The sequence below is a fragment of the Lotus japonicus genome, chromosome 3 (assembly GCF_012489685.1).
Source record: "Lotus japonicus ecotype B-129 chromosome 3, LjGifu_v1.2".
Lineage (NCBI taxonomy): Eukaryota > Viridiplantae > Streptophyta > Magnoliopsida > Fabales > Fabaceae > Lotus > Lotus japonicus.
Window position 1 is genome coordinate 85,739,641 of NC_080043.1, and position 16,614 is coordinate 85,756,254.

The following is a 16,614-nucleotide window of genomic DNA, read 5'->3' on the forward strand; positions in this document are numbered from 1 at the left end:
TTGTGATTGTGTTTTATTTTTCTTCAGCTTTGTTGTTTCCCAACAGTGGTATCAAGAGCTTCGGTTCGATGAGATATCACAATTCTTAGTATGCTATGTGGTTGCAGAATTACCTGATCTTCCACACCAGAAAAGAAGTGTGATATTGTGAAGGTGCTGAAGAAGAAGTTTGCAGCTGCTATGTCTTACTTGAGCGCTATGAAGTTTGACATAGAGAAGTTTGATGGAAGAATCAACTTTGGCTTGTGGAAAGTACAAGTCAAGGATGTGCTGATACAATCAAGATTACACAAGGCACTGAAAGAAAACACTTCCAACATGGAGGCCGACAAGTGGGAGGAACTAGATTTGAGGGCTGCAAGTGCAATTCGTCTGTGTTTTCAAAAGAATGTTCTTGCAAATGTGCAAAATTTGTCATCAGCCAAGGACCTCTGGGAGAAGCTTGAAGGGTTATATCAGGCAAAGGGCATCTCAAATCGATTGTTGCTGAAAGAGCAATTCCACAATCTACGCATGGATGAAGGTACGAAAATATCTGATCATCTGAGTACTTTGAATAATATTATCTCCGAGTTGGAATCTATCAAAGTAGAGATTGATGATGAAGATAAAGCGTTAAGGCTCATTTTGTCCCTTCCATCTCCCTATGTTCATCTGAAACCTGTTTTGATGTATGGGAAGGAAAGTTTGAGTTTAGAAAAAGTTGCAACTAAAATTATTTCGGAAGAAAAGGAGAATGAAAAATGATGAAAGCACTTCAACAAGCTCAATATTGCTAACTGGAGGTGGGGCTAATGGGAAGAAGATCCTTGCAAAGAATCTGGCGTGCTGGAAGTGTGGAAAGTCTGGGCATGTGAAGAGAAATTGTCCAGGTGGAGCAGTATCTGAAAAAGACTCTGAGGTAAGTGCTAGCAATGTCTCCCTTATTCTGGGAGATGATGGTGATCTCATATAGAAGATAAAGTTTGTCCTTATGGTATTTCCGCTATACCATGGAAAATGACAAGTTATTGCTAGCGGATTCAGAAACAACACACGGGCATTGATGCAAGGTGTGTGGTGAAAGGTGTCGATGGCTGAAGAACTTCCTGGAAGCCAACATGGGAGTTGCACCATAAAATTTCAGCAAGGTTTCGACATGTGGAAATTCTTGGAATGGTTTAGTTCCAAGTGAAGAAAATTCTTGGGATGGTTTGTTTCCAAGTAAAGTGTACTCTTTTATGGTGGAGTATGATTGTCGGTTTAGACAATGTAAGCGGAAGATGTGTAACTCTTACAATCAAGGTGGAGATTTTTGGGGTTGATTGTCAAGTCCCACATTGCCCAAGTTTCTAAAATAAAGAAGGAGGTTAAAAATTAGCTATTGGAGAAGTCTCACATCGCTTAGTGTGGTGAAACAAGGGGGAGACCAAGGCTATATATTGGACCTAGGTTCTTTGTTTTTAGATGCACCAGTCCGTAGTACTTTAAGCTTATATCTGACTTAGTTTAATATTTATTTTGTGAGAGTGTGGTTGTACTGGGGCATTGGGGTGAGAGTGAGAGAAGTCTATGTGTTGTAACAATTTTCACATAGTGATATTTCTCTGGTTGTCGGTTTAGACAACGATCGTGGTTTTTTCTCCGGTTCTGGAGTTTCCACGTAATTTTCTTGTGTTGTGTTTGTGTTTTATTTTTTCTTCAGCTGTGTTGTTTCCCAACAGAGGATTGTTGGGGTTGATTGTCAAGTCCCACATTGCCGAAGTTTCTAAAATAAAGAAGGAGGTTAAAAATTAGCTATTGGAGAAGTCTCACATCGCTTAGTGTGGTGAAGCAAGAGGAAGACCAAGGCTATATATTGAACCTAGGTTCTTTGTTTTTAGATGCTAACAAACACATGGTAGCTTTTAGATGATTTACATATCATGATTTGGACAGCTTTTTTAATCTTTTCCCTCAAGTTATTATGATTCAGAAATCAGAACTCATACCTCAAACACAACATTATAAGAAAAACACTAATTACGGCTATAAGTTCTCGATAATCATTAAAAATGTCAATAATGCTAATTTACTGATGGAAAACCTACGGACCATAATTCATTATTACCGGTGGAAAAACAACGGACTAAAATCCGTCAAGAATATGGGCTCTTTGGAAATAGTTACAAACGGCCAAAAGCCACTAGTAATTATTGAAAAATATAGGTAGTGCAAATTTACCAATGGAAAACCTACGGCCCAAAATCCGTTAGTTACTAATGGAAAATCGACTATGGTAAATTTGCACTAGTAACTAACGGATTTTGGGCCGTAGGTTTTCCATTGGTAAATTTGCACTAGTAACTAACGGATTTTCCACGTAATTTTCTTGTATTGTGATTGTGTTTTATTTTTCTTCAGCTCTGTTTTCCAACAATATATAATTTTGATAAACCCCTGCGCAGATCCAAAGAAAAATGATGCAGATTTGTATGTTTCTCTCTTTAGTAGTATCACTCATTCACTCTTTTCATGGTTTGACATTATTTGTGGGTTGTGAAATTTAAGCCATCGGCAATAGTAAAAGGAATGGCTAATGTAAACAAAAGGTGATACCTCAAGGCTCCATGTGAAAGCTCAATGTCAATGCTATTAAAAACTTGTTTTCCCTATGCAGAATGACACCTTTCTTTGCTAGCAAGGAAGAAATTAATTACTATGAAACTTACTCCTAATATACGCTTGCTCAAAACCTTTAAAAAGTCAAAGCAAGAGTGATCAGAACCTAGCAAAGGGGAAGGATTCAACTACAAAAAGGAAACAGATAATTACACTGACCTCTCCTTGGAATTGGCATAGTTACTCTCAGACATTTTATTTGTTTAGGAAATCACAAGTCCACAATTATATCCATTGCTTTGTCATAACTCGTAGTTGTGTACTCCAAATAGTTCCCAGGAATTGAAGCAACCGATCTCATCAACATCAATAGCAATTCCCGTGATCACAGATTAATATCATCTTCAACGGCTCAATTAGAATATTTGAATTTGATTGATGTTGAAGTTCCACAAGTGACACTACAATAATGTATGTGTTTCAGACAAAGTGATGAGGCATTAAGAAAAAAACTAGAATAAAAAATCAATCATAAATTAATTCAAACAGTTTATTTTATGCAGGTATGGTAATGGTATGGAAACACTTTCCCGAAATTATTGAAACTGAAAAGATTCTCACGTTTATTACAATGTTAAAAGAGATTTTCGGTATCAATTAGTCTCCATGATGAAATTACTTCTAACTTTATTATCATTTCATTCCCATCAAATAAGTTGAGAATCTTATATGAAATATTTTTTTAAATCTTTCACTACATTTTATATCACATTTTTCATTTTTTAAATTACATAAAATTTAATAACGTTCCCAAAAATATTAAAAATTCACTTTGATTTTTTACCGTAATTTTTTTTTGTCAATGACCGTGAGGCTTCAAGAATAGTAATTGCGGACAAATGATTTTTCATGGTTAAGGCCCAAGCCCACCCACTGATAAAGCGGGTTGGGCCTAACTACAACACAATTCTACCAAGAAAAAAACTAGTTTTAAGGTGAAATATAATAAAGGCTAGTTAGTGACAAAAAAAAAAGGCTAGTTTATTTTCGCTTAAAAATATGTGATTTTAGAGTTAAATAAAAAAGGCTAATTGATTTTTTTAAAAACAGAAATTAACATATGTTTGCTTACAAATATGAAAAAATGCTTTTAACTTTAAAAAGTTAGTAGAAATATTTTATACCAAAAGCTAATGAACATATGAGTTAAGAAGAGAGATGTCAAATGATTAACTTTGGAGGGATGTAGTTAATCTTTTTAATGTATCAAAAAATATTTAAATTAATTTTCTATGATAATAATACTGAAAATTTGGTCTAAATGGTGTGAAACTAATGCATGTGTCTACACCACACTTCCCCTGCTGGCATCCCTAATTGCCACAAAGGAAACGTGACATGAGATTGGTGTAAATATGGCACGTCAAACTCAATCAATTTGGCTACAAGGCAAGGTCCAAAACACGTGTAACACATGTACAAGACTTTTCTTTGAATTTTTTAAAATAATTTGTATAAAACAATACTATAAAAGAACCATTTATTCTCGTGCCATGAAAATAATAGTTACATACATACTTTAACATTCTCTTTCGTAGTAGAATTGAATTAACATTTAATTTGCATACAATTTTTTTTTATACAAAAATCAATTTAGTTTAAGTAGACATATAGTAAAAAATACATCACATTAATACACTCTCATGGTTAGAATTTCGAGCATAAAATCTGACAAATCTAACTTTATTTCAAAAGCTAATTCAAAGTGTGATGATTGTTTTATCATATAACATAGACTTATTATAGTCATATCAATAGGAGACTTTAAAAAATAAATTGTTTAGAAGTTAAAATTAACTATGATTCTAATTTGGATACAAAATAAAAATTAAAATATTTCCCTGGCTATGATTATTACTCCCTCCGGTCCTATTTATAAGCATGAAAGAGAAGAAAAATCTTGGTCCTTTTTATAAGAACCAAATGAAAGTTTGAGCTATATTAATTAATTTTTTCCAATGATGCCCTTATTAATTCTAACTTGTAAAATGTGTCTCATTAATTATTCTCTCTCTTTTCCACTTTCCAACACTAATAACAAAGGGTAATTTTGGAAGTTCATTTTAATTTAAGACAAATTTAATGCATTTTATCTAGTTTAACTACATTTCTTAAATTATGTGAATTTTTTTTTGTTGCTTATAAATAGGACCGGAGGGAGTATAACTACTATACTTTTCATTTAGCAACCATGTTATTTTCATAATGTATTAGATTTAAATATATTTAGAATACATATTATAGATTTCTATGATTAATTGTAGGTATGACTTTTTTTAGAAGCCGCGAGGGATATCCTTGTTGAAACTCGAGACATAGTTGGCAAATTAACACAACAAGATTACAAGTGTATACTTAAATAATGAAATCGGCTAATCTAACATATTAAAATACTAGGCAACTACCACAAAAAACCATAGCTCACGTAAGCTAAAACCTATAAAAGCATGGTCGGTTGATCCAATCCTTGTATTTTACTCCAAGCTCCTACAATTATCGAAGAAACATATTAAAAGAAGATATTTTAACATATCTTTCACAACTAGTTCAATGGATTTAAACCATTTTGTAAAATTCATATAATTATATAAATTTCTTGTAAAAAATATGTCTAAATTCCATTAAAATGTAAAAATAAATACTACATACTTCATTAAAATTAAAATGCTCATTACTTAATGAATGTCGATCGCAGTAGTTAAAAGTGACTGTTTGAGACTCTGTAAGACTTTGAGCTTCTGAATCGTGAGTTCGAGTCTTCCACACTAAAAATACATGTGATTACAAAAATTAATTCATCAACCCTCTATTTTTAATTTTGTCAATACAAAACGTTTTTTTCATTTATTTTCATTTTTTCACATTCACACACTTAGTGACGTTAAGACAAAGGGTTCATTTTGTGTACACAAGAAATTTTTTGTGTAAGGTTGCACTACCCTAAATTTACCTGTTATGGTAAGTCACTCTCCAGGTCAATCTTTTTTTAATTAAGAATTTAATCCTAATTTAACTCCACTGTTCAAAAAAAAAAACCACCACCACCACAAGATTCACCACCAGATTATCTCATCCTTTTTCAACAATCACACCACCACCAACCGATTGAAGAAAACCCAAAACAGAATCCAACAAAACCCAAACTGAGCCACCTTTTCCCCCAATCTTCTTCTTCTCCAACGAAAAACCCAAAACCCACCACATGAAAAATCCCACAATTGAAGAAAACCCCACAATCTTCTTCTTCTCACTCAATCAACTCCTTCCTTCATCACTGGAAAATTAACCAGGTCTGAACAAATCGTCGATCACAATGGAGGAGCAGCATCAGAGAAGATGAAGCAAGAAGAGGAAGAACCTATATCTGTTTGCGGTTTTGATCTCCTCCATGATCTGCTTGACCATCGCCAACATCACCTCCCTTCCCCGCCGCTACTTTGTCGCCACCACCTTCTTGTTGTTAATTGCAAAACCATAACAGGGTGAGGTTGAGTTAAGAGGTTTAGATCTGGTGAGAGGAAAGAAGAATAGGGTGAGGTTGAGTGTAGTTGGTTTAGATCCGGTAGTGGGAAGAAGAATAGGATGAGGTTGAGAAGGGAGTGGTGGTGGTGATGAGCGGGAGTAGAGGAGGAGGGATTGGGGAAGGAGGAGGAGTAGATGAGTTTATGGGTGGTGTTGCTGGGTGGAAGTTTTTGGTGATGATGTTGGTGGGTTATAGGGGAAGAGAAGGAAGAGAGGGCGGGGATTGGTGTGGGAGGGAGGAGACAATCAGGTGGTGGCGGCGATGTAGTCGGTTTCGGTGGCGGCGTCAACGGTGGCGGTGTCGGCGGTGGATGGGGTGGAAGATGATGGGAGGAAGGTGGTGGAGAGAAGGAGAGATTAAACAACATAAATGTTTAAATTAAAAACATAGAAATTTAAAAGAAAAATATTAAAAATATAAATGACCTGGAAACCTACAACAGAAGATAAAAATGACATTTGTGCAATCTTATACAAAAATTTTCTTGTGTACACTAAATGAACCCTAAGACAAATTCCCTTAAAAGAAAAAGAAAAACGTTAAGACAAGTCTCTCCACTCCTCAGTTTCAAAAAAAAAAAAAAGTCTCTCCACTCCACAAGTTTCTATATCTTACCCATAACTCTTTATTTCTCTCTGCATCAACCTCAAGCTAGCACCGTCCATGGCGTCTGGACCATCCGGCCTCAGCAACTGCAGTTCCAAGGGATTTGATTTTCGCTCCGATGATGTTCTCTGTTCATACGAGGATTTTACCGAGCAGGATTCTTCTAATGGCAATAACATCGATCCCAGTAAGGTAATATACCCATGAGTGTTCTCGTCACTTTTCGGGAGTTGACTTCATATTTTTACCCTTTTAGAGCAATTTCCGAATCTGGGTCTTGTTCTCTGGATGAAGAAGTTGATAGGGTTTAGGAAAGTTTTCATTTTTAGCTATATATTTACATGTGAATTTTATGATTTTGTTTGATACATATTGGACCCTTTTCAATGTTGATTGGTCAATCTTTGATCACTAACAGAACTGGAAATTGCAACCTGTTCTTGGCTTATTTGGTTTGGATGATGATAATATGTCAATAAAACTTCATTATATATGGAAAATTATTGGACAAGATCAGGGTAACAAAATATTCAAGTTTATGATGGGGAGACTTATTTTAATGTGCTTAAAGTAGACGCACTTCTTTGGCAAGGATTGACAAGTATTTATTGTTTTCCATGAGAAAGTGATATAGTTTAGTAGTGTTTAAGTGATTATTTTGGCCAATTTGGGGTTCTATACACTTAGAACTGTTACACTACACCTGCTTTATTCTGAATTTTGCTACTATTCTTGCTCAAGATTTCTTAGGTGGGTGTGTGTATGTACTTGTAATGATCATGGATCATGTTTACTTTATATGCCTATAAAAGTGATTCTGAATCATAAATCAATATGATCTATCTTTTTGGCAGGATTTTCACATATCAAGGATGACAAAAGCAGCAGCATTGCCTGCTACTGCCTATGGCTCACCTGAAGGTTCTTTAGGCCAAGATGTGATTGCAACAGTTGAGAAGAGTATAAAAACATATTCTGACAACCTTATGAGGTTTCTTGAGGGAATTGGTTCAAGGCTATCACAGTTGGAATTATATTGTTATAATCTTGACAAATCAATTGGGGAAATGCGATCTGATTTGAACAGTGACCATGAGGAGGCAGATTCAAAACTCAAATCTATTGAGAAACACGTTCAGGAAGTAAGTTTTATCTTCGATTGATTTAATCTGCAGTGTCTCTAAGCTACCTTCAATTTCTTCTTTTTTGATATGCCTGATTTTAGCTTAAAGTAAGAAATCTTATCTCTAGTGCTTGAATAGCTGGAACAACACGTTCTCAACTTCTATGATAGAAGTTAATTGTACTCCAGTAGACAAATACCTGTGCTTGCTTCTTCTTTTTTCTATTTTTTTTAGTACAGGAAGCTTTTTTTCCACTCAATTGGACAATATCCTCTCTGTATCTGTAAATCAAACCATAATCTTATCTTGATTTGTAAATCTATCCAATATTAGTATACTATGTACTTCAAGGTTGTCAATTAAACTGATTTTAATTTAATGTTTGCCAAATTTATAATCCTTATTACTAGATTAACCTGTTTTTCCTCCCTGGATGTTTCAGTTTCTATATGCATGCTGCATGGAACTTTTCAGCTTTTAGCTCGCTGCATGCTCTCTGAGAGGACATCATTTTGCCATGTATTTACTTTTCTTGTGTATCTTGTGTAGGTACATAGGTCTGTACAAATTTTAAAAGACAAGCAAGAGCTAGCTGACGCTCAGAAAGAATTAGCCAAGCTTCAACTTGTACAGAAAGAATCCTCTCCAAGCCGTCGACAGTCCTATGAGGGGAGATCTTCACCTTCTGCCACGGATCAGAAAAGAACTGATAATGCATCTGACACGAACAACCAGCAGTTAGCTCTTGCACTCCCTCATCAAGTTGCCTTCCAGCACCAACCAGTGACAGCCCCCTCTCAAGCTCCAGCCTCAAATGTGACCCAAGCCACGCAACAACTCAGTTATTACATGTTGCCCGCCTCTTTGCCCAATCCACCAGCCATGACCCACTTTCCCCAGAATCAGTATCTGTCTTCTGATCCGCGGTACCAGAATCCACAACCAACATCATCTCAGGTAACCATGTCCCCGCCTGTACAACAGTTTTCTCAGTATCAGCAGCAGCCACAGCAACAGCATTGGCCTCAACAATCACCTCAGGAGGTTGCACCTCCGCAACCACCCTCAATGCAGTTTCAAATGAGACCCTCATCAACTAATACTTACACTCCATATCCTACAAGCCAAGCTGCAAATCCACCTCCCAAAGAAACACTGCCTAATAGCTTGCCAATGCAAATGCAATATTCAGGGATTCCACCCTCAGGATCCGGCCGCGGTGCTGCCACGCCTTATGGATATAATGGCACCGGTAGGAGTACAGTTGCACAGCAACCTCCGCCCCAGCAAATCAAGAGCTCTTTTCCAGCACAACCAGGGGATATGTATGGAACCCATGCCACGCCTCCTCCTGCTAGTTCATACATGACGTATGATTCTGACGGTGGCAGAGCACATTATACAGCCCAACATTCTTCTCATTATGCTCAAGCTGGATACCCTCCCACAAGTGCTTCCCTTCAGAACCCTGCACCCCATAATCTCATGGTCCGGAATCCTAGCCAGCCGCCGCAATTCACACGGAGCCATCCCTACAATGATCTGATTGAAAAGTTGGTGAACATGGGATTCAGAGGCGATCATGTAGGAAGTGTTATCCAGAGGATGGAGGAAACAGGGCAGCCTGTAGATTTTAACTCGTTACTTGACCGTTTGAATGTACTTAGTTCAGTAGGTCCCCAGAGGGGATGGTAAGGTAAGGGTAAAGAACTTATACTGCTTGTACCCTTTGAACAATATGCTTTTCGGCATGTCGGGTTTGAACGATGTTGTCCAGCATGTCCTGTAGGAATATTTTTGTCCAGGACCTGGATGTTCAGTTCAAAGTTCAAACCCTCTAATCAATGCGTGTTTTAGTATGCATGGAATAAACGTTTTGTTTTTTGTTTTTGTTTGAAACTATCCATGGAATAAACATTGATGTAATGTGGATGGTGTTATAGTATACTCCTTATTTTAGATATGAGGATGATTTATGTAAGATTTATATTTGCTTTGCCGTTGTGGACTCGAGAATCACATATGAGATGGTAAAAGTTACTATTTCCAGCTTCAAAAAGTCACATCAAATCAAGATTCTATACTTTTTTTTCTTAACAAATAAGCTTATTTTGGAGGAGCTTTATCCAACATCCTCTTATCAACAAATGTGAACTTTTACCAGTTGGATTAAAATGTGTTAACAAGTAGGTTTGGGATCATATTAAAGCTGGTGATATTTTTTTTTCTTAAAATCTTTGAAAGTATCAAAATCCAGGTCTTTGTTAGTATTTGGGGACATGCTCACATGCCTTTGTGTCTTTTCTTTTGGTCATTAACTCATTATGCATTTATATCTTTACCCACACTTCTGAGAAGATAAATCTCACAGTATAGTAGTTTTGTTTTGTGGTCTTCTCATAATAGTACACGAGTTGAAAGATGTATTGATCTAACTGGAAAGAATTGAAGTTCCTTAAGCATATTCCTAATTTGGATCCTTGGTTACATTTAAATGCAAAATCATTGTTTAGTTACATTAGTCTCTCATTGAACCACAAAATAAATAAAGCTAGCATTTAGCATGTGAGAGTATACGTTAATTCATACGAGTTCTATTAAATTTGAAGTGTGATCCAAACTTTTAATGGATCTCACATAAATTTCAATCAATCAATAAAAGAGTGTTGAAAAGAGAGTACTAAAACGAGTTTTGCTTGCTACTAGCATTTTACATGAGAGTATACATTGTAAAATTGGGATTGAATATTTGAATGTGAGATGAGATAAAATAAAAATAAGTAAAAGTAAAAATAAAATTCAACGTGTTAAGTAACGCGCCTTTTCTTCTTCATCTGTCTGATTTCGCGCGGTGACCGTTACACACAAGCTAGCAAGACCAGTTCTCATTCTCTGTCTCTACGACTGTGTCTGTAACTGTAAGCAACCAATGACACCATGCCCACCACTCGTCGTGACGACGGCGTCGAACCATACAACATCATCCCCCTCCACCACCACTCCTCCGACCACCCATCCCTCCGTTTCCCGGAAGTCCGCGCCGCCTCCTCCGCCCTCCTCTCCGTCTCCGACCTCCGTCCTCCCCCTTCCCACCGATGGCGCCCTTCCACCATGGACCTCCTCGACTGGCTCTCCCTCTTCTTCGGCTTCCAAATCGACAACGTCCGCAACCAACGCGAGCATCTCGTCCTCCACCTCGCCAACGCCCAGATGCGCCTCTCCCCTCCCCCCGACACTCTCGACTCCCTCGACCCCTCCGTCCTCCGCTCCTTCCGCCGCACCCTCCTCCGCAACTACACCTCCTGGTGCTCTTACCTCCATAAGAAACCCTCCCTCCTCCTCTCCGACCGCCCCCACCCCTCCGACCTCCGCCGCGAGCTTCTCTACGTTTCCCTCTACCTCCTCATCTGGGGCGAGGCCGCCAACCTCCGCTTCCTCCCAGAATGTATCTGCTACATCTTCCACCACATGGCCAGAGACCTCAACCGCATTCTCCAGCAAAACGACGACTTCCTCCCGTCGTTTCACGCCGAAAATGGCTTCCTCGAGTGCGTCGTGAAACCAATTTACGATCTAATCAGATCCGAGGCTGAGAACAGTAGCAGAAACGGAACCGCACCGCATTCATGGTGGCGAAACTACGATGACCTAAACGAGTATTTCTGGAACAGGAAGTGCTTTGAGAAGCTCAAATGGCCTATTCATGTTGGGGGTAACTTCTTTCTCGGAGCAGGGAAAACTGGGTTTGTTGAGCAAAGATCATTCTGGAACCTGTTTCGAAGTTTCGATAGGTTGTGGGTGATGCTGATTTTGTTCCTTCAAGCTGCTGTTATTGTTGCTTGGAAGGATAGGGCTTACCCTTGGCATGTTTTGGATGATCGTGATGTGCAGGTTCGAATCTTGAGCATTTTCATCACCTGGGGTGCTCTCAGGTTTCTGCAATCTTTGCTTGATTTAACCATGCAGCGCGCGTTGGTTTCGAGGCTAACGAAGCGCCTAGCGCTGAGGATGATGCTCAAAACCGTAGTGGCCGCTGCGTGGATTGTGGTTTTCGCGGTGGTTTATTGGAGGGTTTGGTCCCAGAGAAGCCATGATAGGAAGTGGTCTGCTGAAGCTAATAAGCGATTGGTGCTTTTTCTTGAGATTGCTTTGGTTTTCATTGCTCCGGAGCTTCTTGCTTTGGTACTTTTTGTGCTTCCTTGGGTTAGAAATTTTATTGAGAGGGTGGATTGGAGGATTTTCTCCTTCTTGACATGGTGGTTTCAAGGTAAAGCTTATGTGGGTCGTGGGCTGAGGGAAGGTCTTTTGGACAACATTAAGTACACCTTGTTCTGGGTTGTGGTGTTGGCTTCAAAATTTTCCTTCAGTTACTTTTTACAGATTCAACCGATGATTGCTCCGTCAAGGGCAGTGTTGGAGCTTAAGGATGTTGAGTATCAATGGCATGAGTTTTTTAAAAATGGTAACGCGGTTGCTGTTGGGTTAATATGGATTCCTGTTGTTTTGATTTATTTAATGGATATCCAGATTTGGTATGCAATATATTCATCTTTGGTTGGGGCGACTGTGGGTTTGTTTGCACATTTGGGCGAGATTCGAAGCATGCAACAGTTGAACCTGAGGTTTCAGTTTTTTGCTAGTGCGGTTTTGTTTAATTTAATGCCAGAAGAGCAGTTTTTGCATTCAAGAGCATCATTGGGTAGCAAATTTAAGGATGCAGTTCACAGGATGAAGCTCAGGTATGGGCTTGGTAATCCCTATAAGAAGCTTGAGTCTAGCCAGACTGAGGCGGACAAGTTCGCTTTGATTTGGAATGAGATAATTGTGTCATTCAGGGAGGAGGATATCATCTCTGATCAAGAGGTTGAGTTGCTGGAGCTTCCTAAGAACTCTTGGAATGTGAGGGTTATTCGTTGGCCATGTTTTCTTCTTTGCAATGAGTTGCTTCTGACGCTGAGTCAGGCCAAAGAACTAGTTGATGCTCCTGATAAGAGGCTTTGGAGGAAGATCTGCAAGCATGAGTTCAGGCGATGTGCGGTCATCGAAGCATATGACTGTATCAAACACTTGCTTCCTGAGATCATCAAACCTGATAGTGAAGAACATTCTATTGTGATGGCTTTGTTCCAAGAAATTGATCACTCACTTGAGATTGGGAAATTCACTAAAGTATTCAAAACTACTGCACTTCCCCAGCTCCACAACAAGTTGATAAAACTTGTTGAGTTATTAAGAAAGAAAAAAGTAGATCCTAACCATCTGGTGAACACCCTTCAGGCCCTTTATGAGATAGCTATCCGAGATTTTTTCAAGGAGAAAAGGAATGCTGAACAGCTAAGGGAGGATGGTTTGGCTCCACAAAATCCATCTTCTTCTGAGGTTCTACTTTTCGAGAATGCCATTAAGTTGCCTGACACCATTAATGAGAACTTTTATCGCCAGATTCGGCGCTTGCATACTATTCTCACCTCCAGAGATTCAATGCAAAACATCCCAGTCAATCTAGAAGCTAGAAGGAGGATTGCTTTTTTCAGTAACTCACTTTTTATGAACATGCCTCATGCTCCCCAAGTTGAGAAAATGATGGCTTTTAGTGTTCTAACTCCTTACTATAGTGAAGAAGTAGTTTACAGTAAAGAACAGCTCAGAACTGGGAATGAAGATGGGATCTCAACCCTGTACTATTTGCAGACTATATATGATGATGAGTGGAAGAATTTTATGGAGAGGATGAGGCGTGAAGGAATGATGAAAGACAGTGACATATGGACTGATAAACTTAGAGATTTGAGGTTCTGGGCGTCCTACAGAGGCCAGACACTTGCGCGGACCGTTAGAGGAATGATGTACTACTATAAGGCCCTCAAGCTTTTGGCTTTTCTGGATTCTGCATCAGAGATAGAGATTCGAGAAGGCTCGCGTGAACTTGTTCCACTGAACCAAGATAGTTCAGAAGGGTTCACCTCACAAAGGTCACCTTCCTCTAATAATTTAAGTAGAGCAAGCAGTTCAGCAAGTTTGTTATTCAAAGGTCATGATGACTGTGGGACTGCTTTAATGAAATTCACATATGTGATTGCTTGCCAGATATATGGTACTCAGAAGGCAAGAAAGGACCCTCATGCTGATGAAATTTTGTACCTGATGAAAAACAATGAAGCCCTTCGAGTTGCCTATGTGGATGAGGTTCCCACAGGGAGAGATGAGGTGGAGTATTACTCTGTTCTTGTTAAGTATGACAAACAATTGGAGAGGGAGGTAGAAATTTATCGCGTGAAGTTGCCAGGTCCCTTAAAACTAGGAGAAGGAAAGCCAGAAAATCAAAATCATGCCATCATCTTCACTCGCGGGGATGCAGTTCAGACTATTGATATGAACCAGGACAACTACTTTGAGGAGGCACTTAAAATGCGAAATCTCTTAGAAGAGTACAGGCATTACTACGGTATTCGGAAACCTACTATTTTGGGAGTGAGGGAACACATTTTTACTGGTTCTGTTTCCTCTCTTGCTTGGTTCATGTCAGCTCAGGAAACCAGTTTTGTCACATTGGGACAGAGAGTTTTGGCAAATCCTTTGAAAATCCGATTGCATTATGGCCATCCTGATGTGTTTGACAGGTTTTGGTTCATAACTAGAGGTGGTCTTAGTAAAGCCTCTAGAGTGATCAACATAAGTGAGGACATTTTTGCTGGCTTTAACTGTACTCTTCGCGGAGGTAATGTCACACACCATGAATACATTCAAGTTGGGAAAGGAAGGGATGTTGGGTTGAATCAAATATCAATGTTTGAAGCCAAGGTTTCCAGTGGAAATGGAGAACAAGTCCTAAGCAGAGATGTGTATAGATTGGGTCATAGGCTTGATTTTTTCCGAATGCTGTCATTCTTCTACACAACAGATGGATTCTATTTCAACACAATGTTGGTCGTTCTTACAGTCTATGCATTTTTATGGGGACGTTTATTGCTTGCTCTTAGTGGTGTTGAAGCTGCTATGGAAAGTAACAGCAATAATAACAAAGCACTTGGTATCATCTTGAATCAGCAATTTATAGTCCAGCTTGGACTTTTCACTGCCCTTCCAATGATTGTGGAGAATTCCCTTGAACATGGCTTCCTTCAAGCTATCTGGGATTTCATGACAATGCAGTTCCAGCTTTCATCAGTTTTCTACACATTCTCTCTAGGCACAAAGAGCCATTTCTTTGGCCGCACCATCCTGCACGGCGGGGCAAAATATCGAGCCACTGGCCGTGGTTTTGTTGTGGAGCACAAGAGTTTTGCAGAAAACTATAGACTCTATGCACGTAGCCATTTTGTGAAAGCAATTGAACTGGGGCTAATATTGATAATTTATGCACTACACAGTCCTGTAGCAACTCACACATTTGTTTATATAGCCATGACCGTCTCTAGTTGGTTCTTGGTTGCATCATGGATCATGGCACCTTTTGTGTTCAACCCTTCTGGTTTTGACTGGTTAAAAACTGTGTATGATTTCGATGACTTTATGAACTGGATCTGGTACCGAGGAAGGGTGTTTGCAAAAGCTGAAGAAAGCTGGGAAAAGTGGTGGTACGAAGAGCAAGATCATCTAAAGATAACTGGCTTTTGGGGAAAGCTTTTGGAGATAATTTTAGACATTCGGTTCTTCGTCTTCCAGTATGGAATTGTCTATCAGCTAGGCATAGCTGATGGAAGCACCAACATTAGTGTTTACTTGCTATCTTGGGTTTATGTATTTGTTGTGTTTGGGATTTGTGTGGTAGTAGCATATGCCCGGAATGAATATGAAGCAAAACAACATATCTATTATCGGTTGGTCCAGTCCATTGTTGTACTTCTTGCAATAGTTGTTATTGTTGCTTTGCTGGAATTCACTCAATTCAAATTCGGAGATGTTTTCACTAGCTTGTTGGCATTCATTCCCACAGGCTGGGGCATGATATTGATTGCTCAAGTATTTCGGCCATATTTGCAGCACACTATAATTTGGACTGGCATTGTTTCCTTGGCTAGAATGTATGATATATTATTTGGAGTCATTGTTATGGCTCCTGTGGCACTGCTATCATGGTTGCCTGGGTTTCAGCCTATGCAAACCAGAATTCTCTTCAATGAAGCATTCAGTCGGGGTCTCCGGATATACCAGATGGTTACGGGTACAAAATCAAAGGCTGACTATGATTCAAGGTGATTGAAGCAATGAACACATTGGAATTTCCATTAGAAGGAACATTGAGGCATTTATGGCAGGCAAGTAGAAGTACAGTTGGATGAACTTCTACATTCTCTAAGACCTCAAAGTCAGTTATCAATGTGCTCTCAATCAGCAATTTGTTTGGCAGCTATGTTGGCATTTCATCTATACATTGTGGAAATTTGCTGGATTTCATTGGAAAAATCCTTGGGCTTGTTACTTTGTTCAACCAAATTGGTTCATGATGAATGCTAATTTCAATTTTCCAAGTTTTGATTTGCTGTTTTGTACCATGTTCTCATGCAAAGTAACTTGGCTCCTCCTTGATTGGTGCATCTCTTGGACTGAGAAATAGTACCATTCACGGTTACAATTGTCACTACTATGCTGCTTCAATCAATATATTGTGGTCCCTCAAACTCAAGGGTTTGCTTATTTGATAACAGAATCAAAACCAAAGACATAACTTTACTAACCACCAACTGTTAATATAATTGTATGTATATAAAACATCTAACT

The 16,614-nt window shown here is 38.8% G+C and overlaps 2 protein-coding genes and 1 non-coding gene across 3 annotated transcripts; all 3 read left to right on the forward strand.

The window, feature by feature from the left end:
- The first annotated feature begins 6,510 nt into the window (after positions 1–6,510).
- Positions 6,511–9,892, forward strand: LOC130746796 (uncharacterized). Its single transcript, XM_057599523.1, has 3 exons — positions 6,511–6,961; positions 7,624–7,911; positions 8,443–9,892. The coding sequence occupies exons 1-3, from the start codon at positions 6,827–6,829 to the stop codon at positions 9,586–9,588; spliced, it is 1,569 nt and encodes a 522-aa protein (XP_057455506.1). The 5' UTR covers positions 6,511–6,826; the 3' UTR covers positions 9,589–9,892.
- Positions 9,893–10,614: 722 nt separating this feature from the next.
- LOC130746797 (callose synthase 12-like) lies at positions 10,615–16,536 on the forward strand. The gene has a single exon (XM_057599525.1). It carries the CDS (start codon positions 10,831–10,833, stop codon positions 16,090–16,092), a length of 5,262 nt encoding a protein of 1,753 aa, XP_057455508.1. The 5' UTR covers positions 10,615–10,830; the 3' UTR covers positions 16,093–16,536.
- On the forward strand, positions 13,724–13,803 carry LOC130709665 (small nucleolar RNA J33). Its single transcript, XR_009010142.1, has one exon. It is a non-coding gene; the product is annotated as a small nucleolar RNA J33 (small nucleolar RNA).
- Positions 16,537–16,614: the final 78 nt, after the last annotated feature.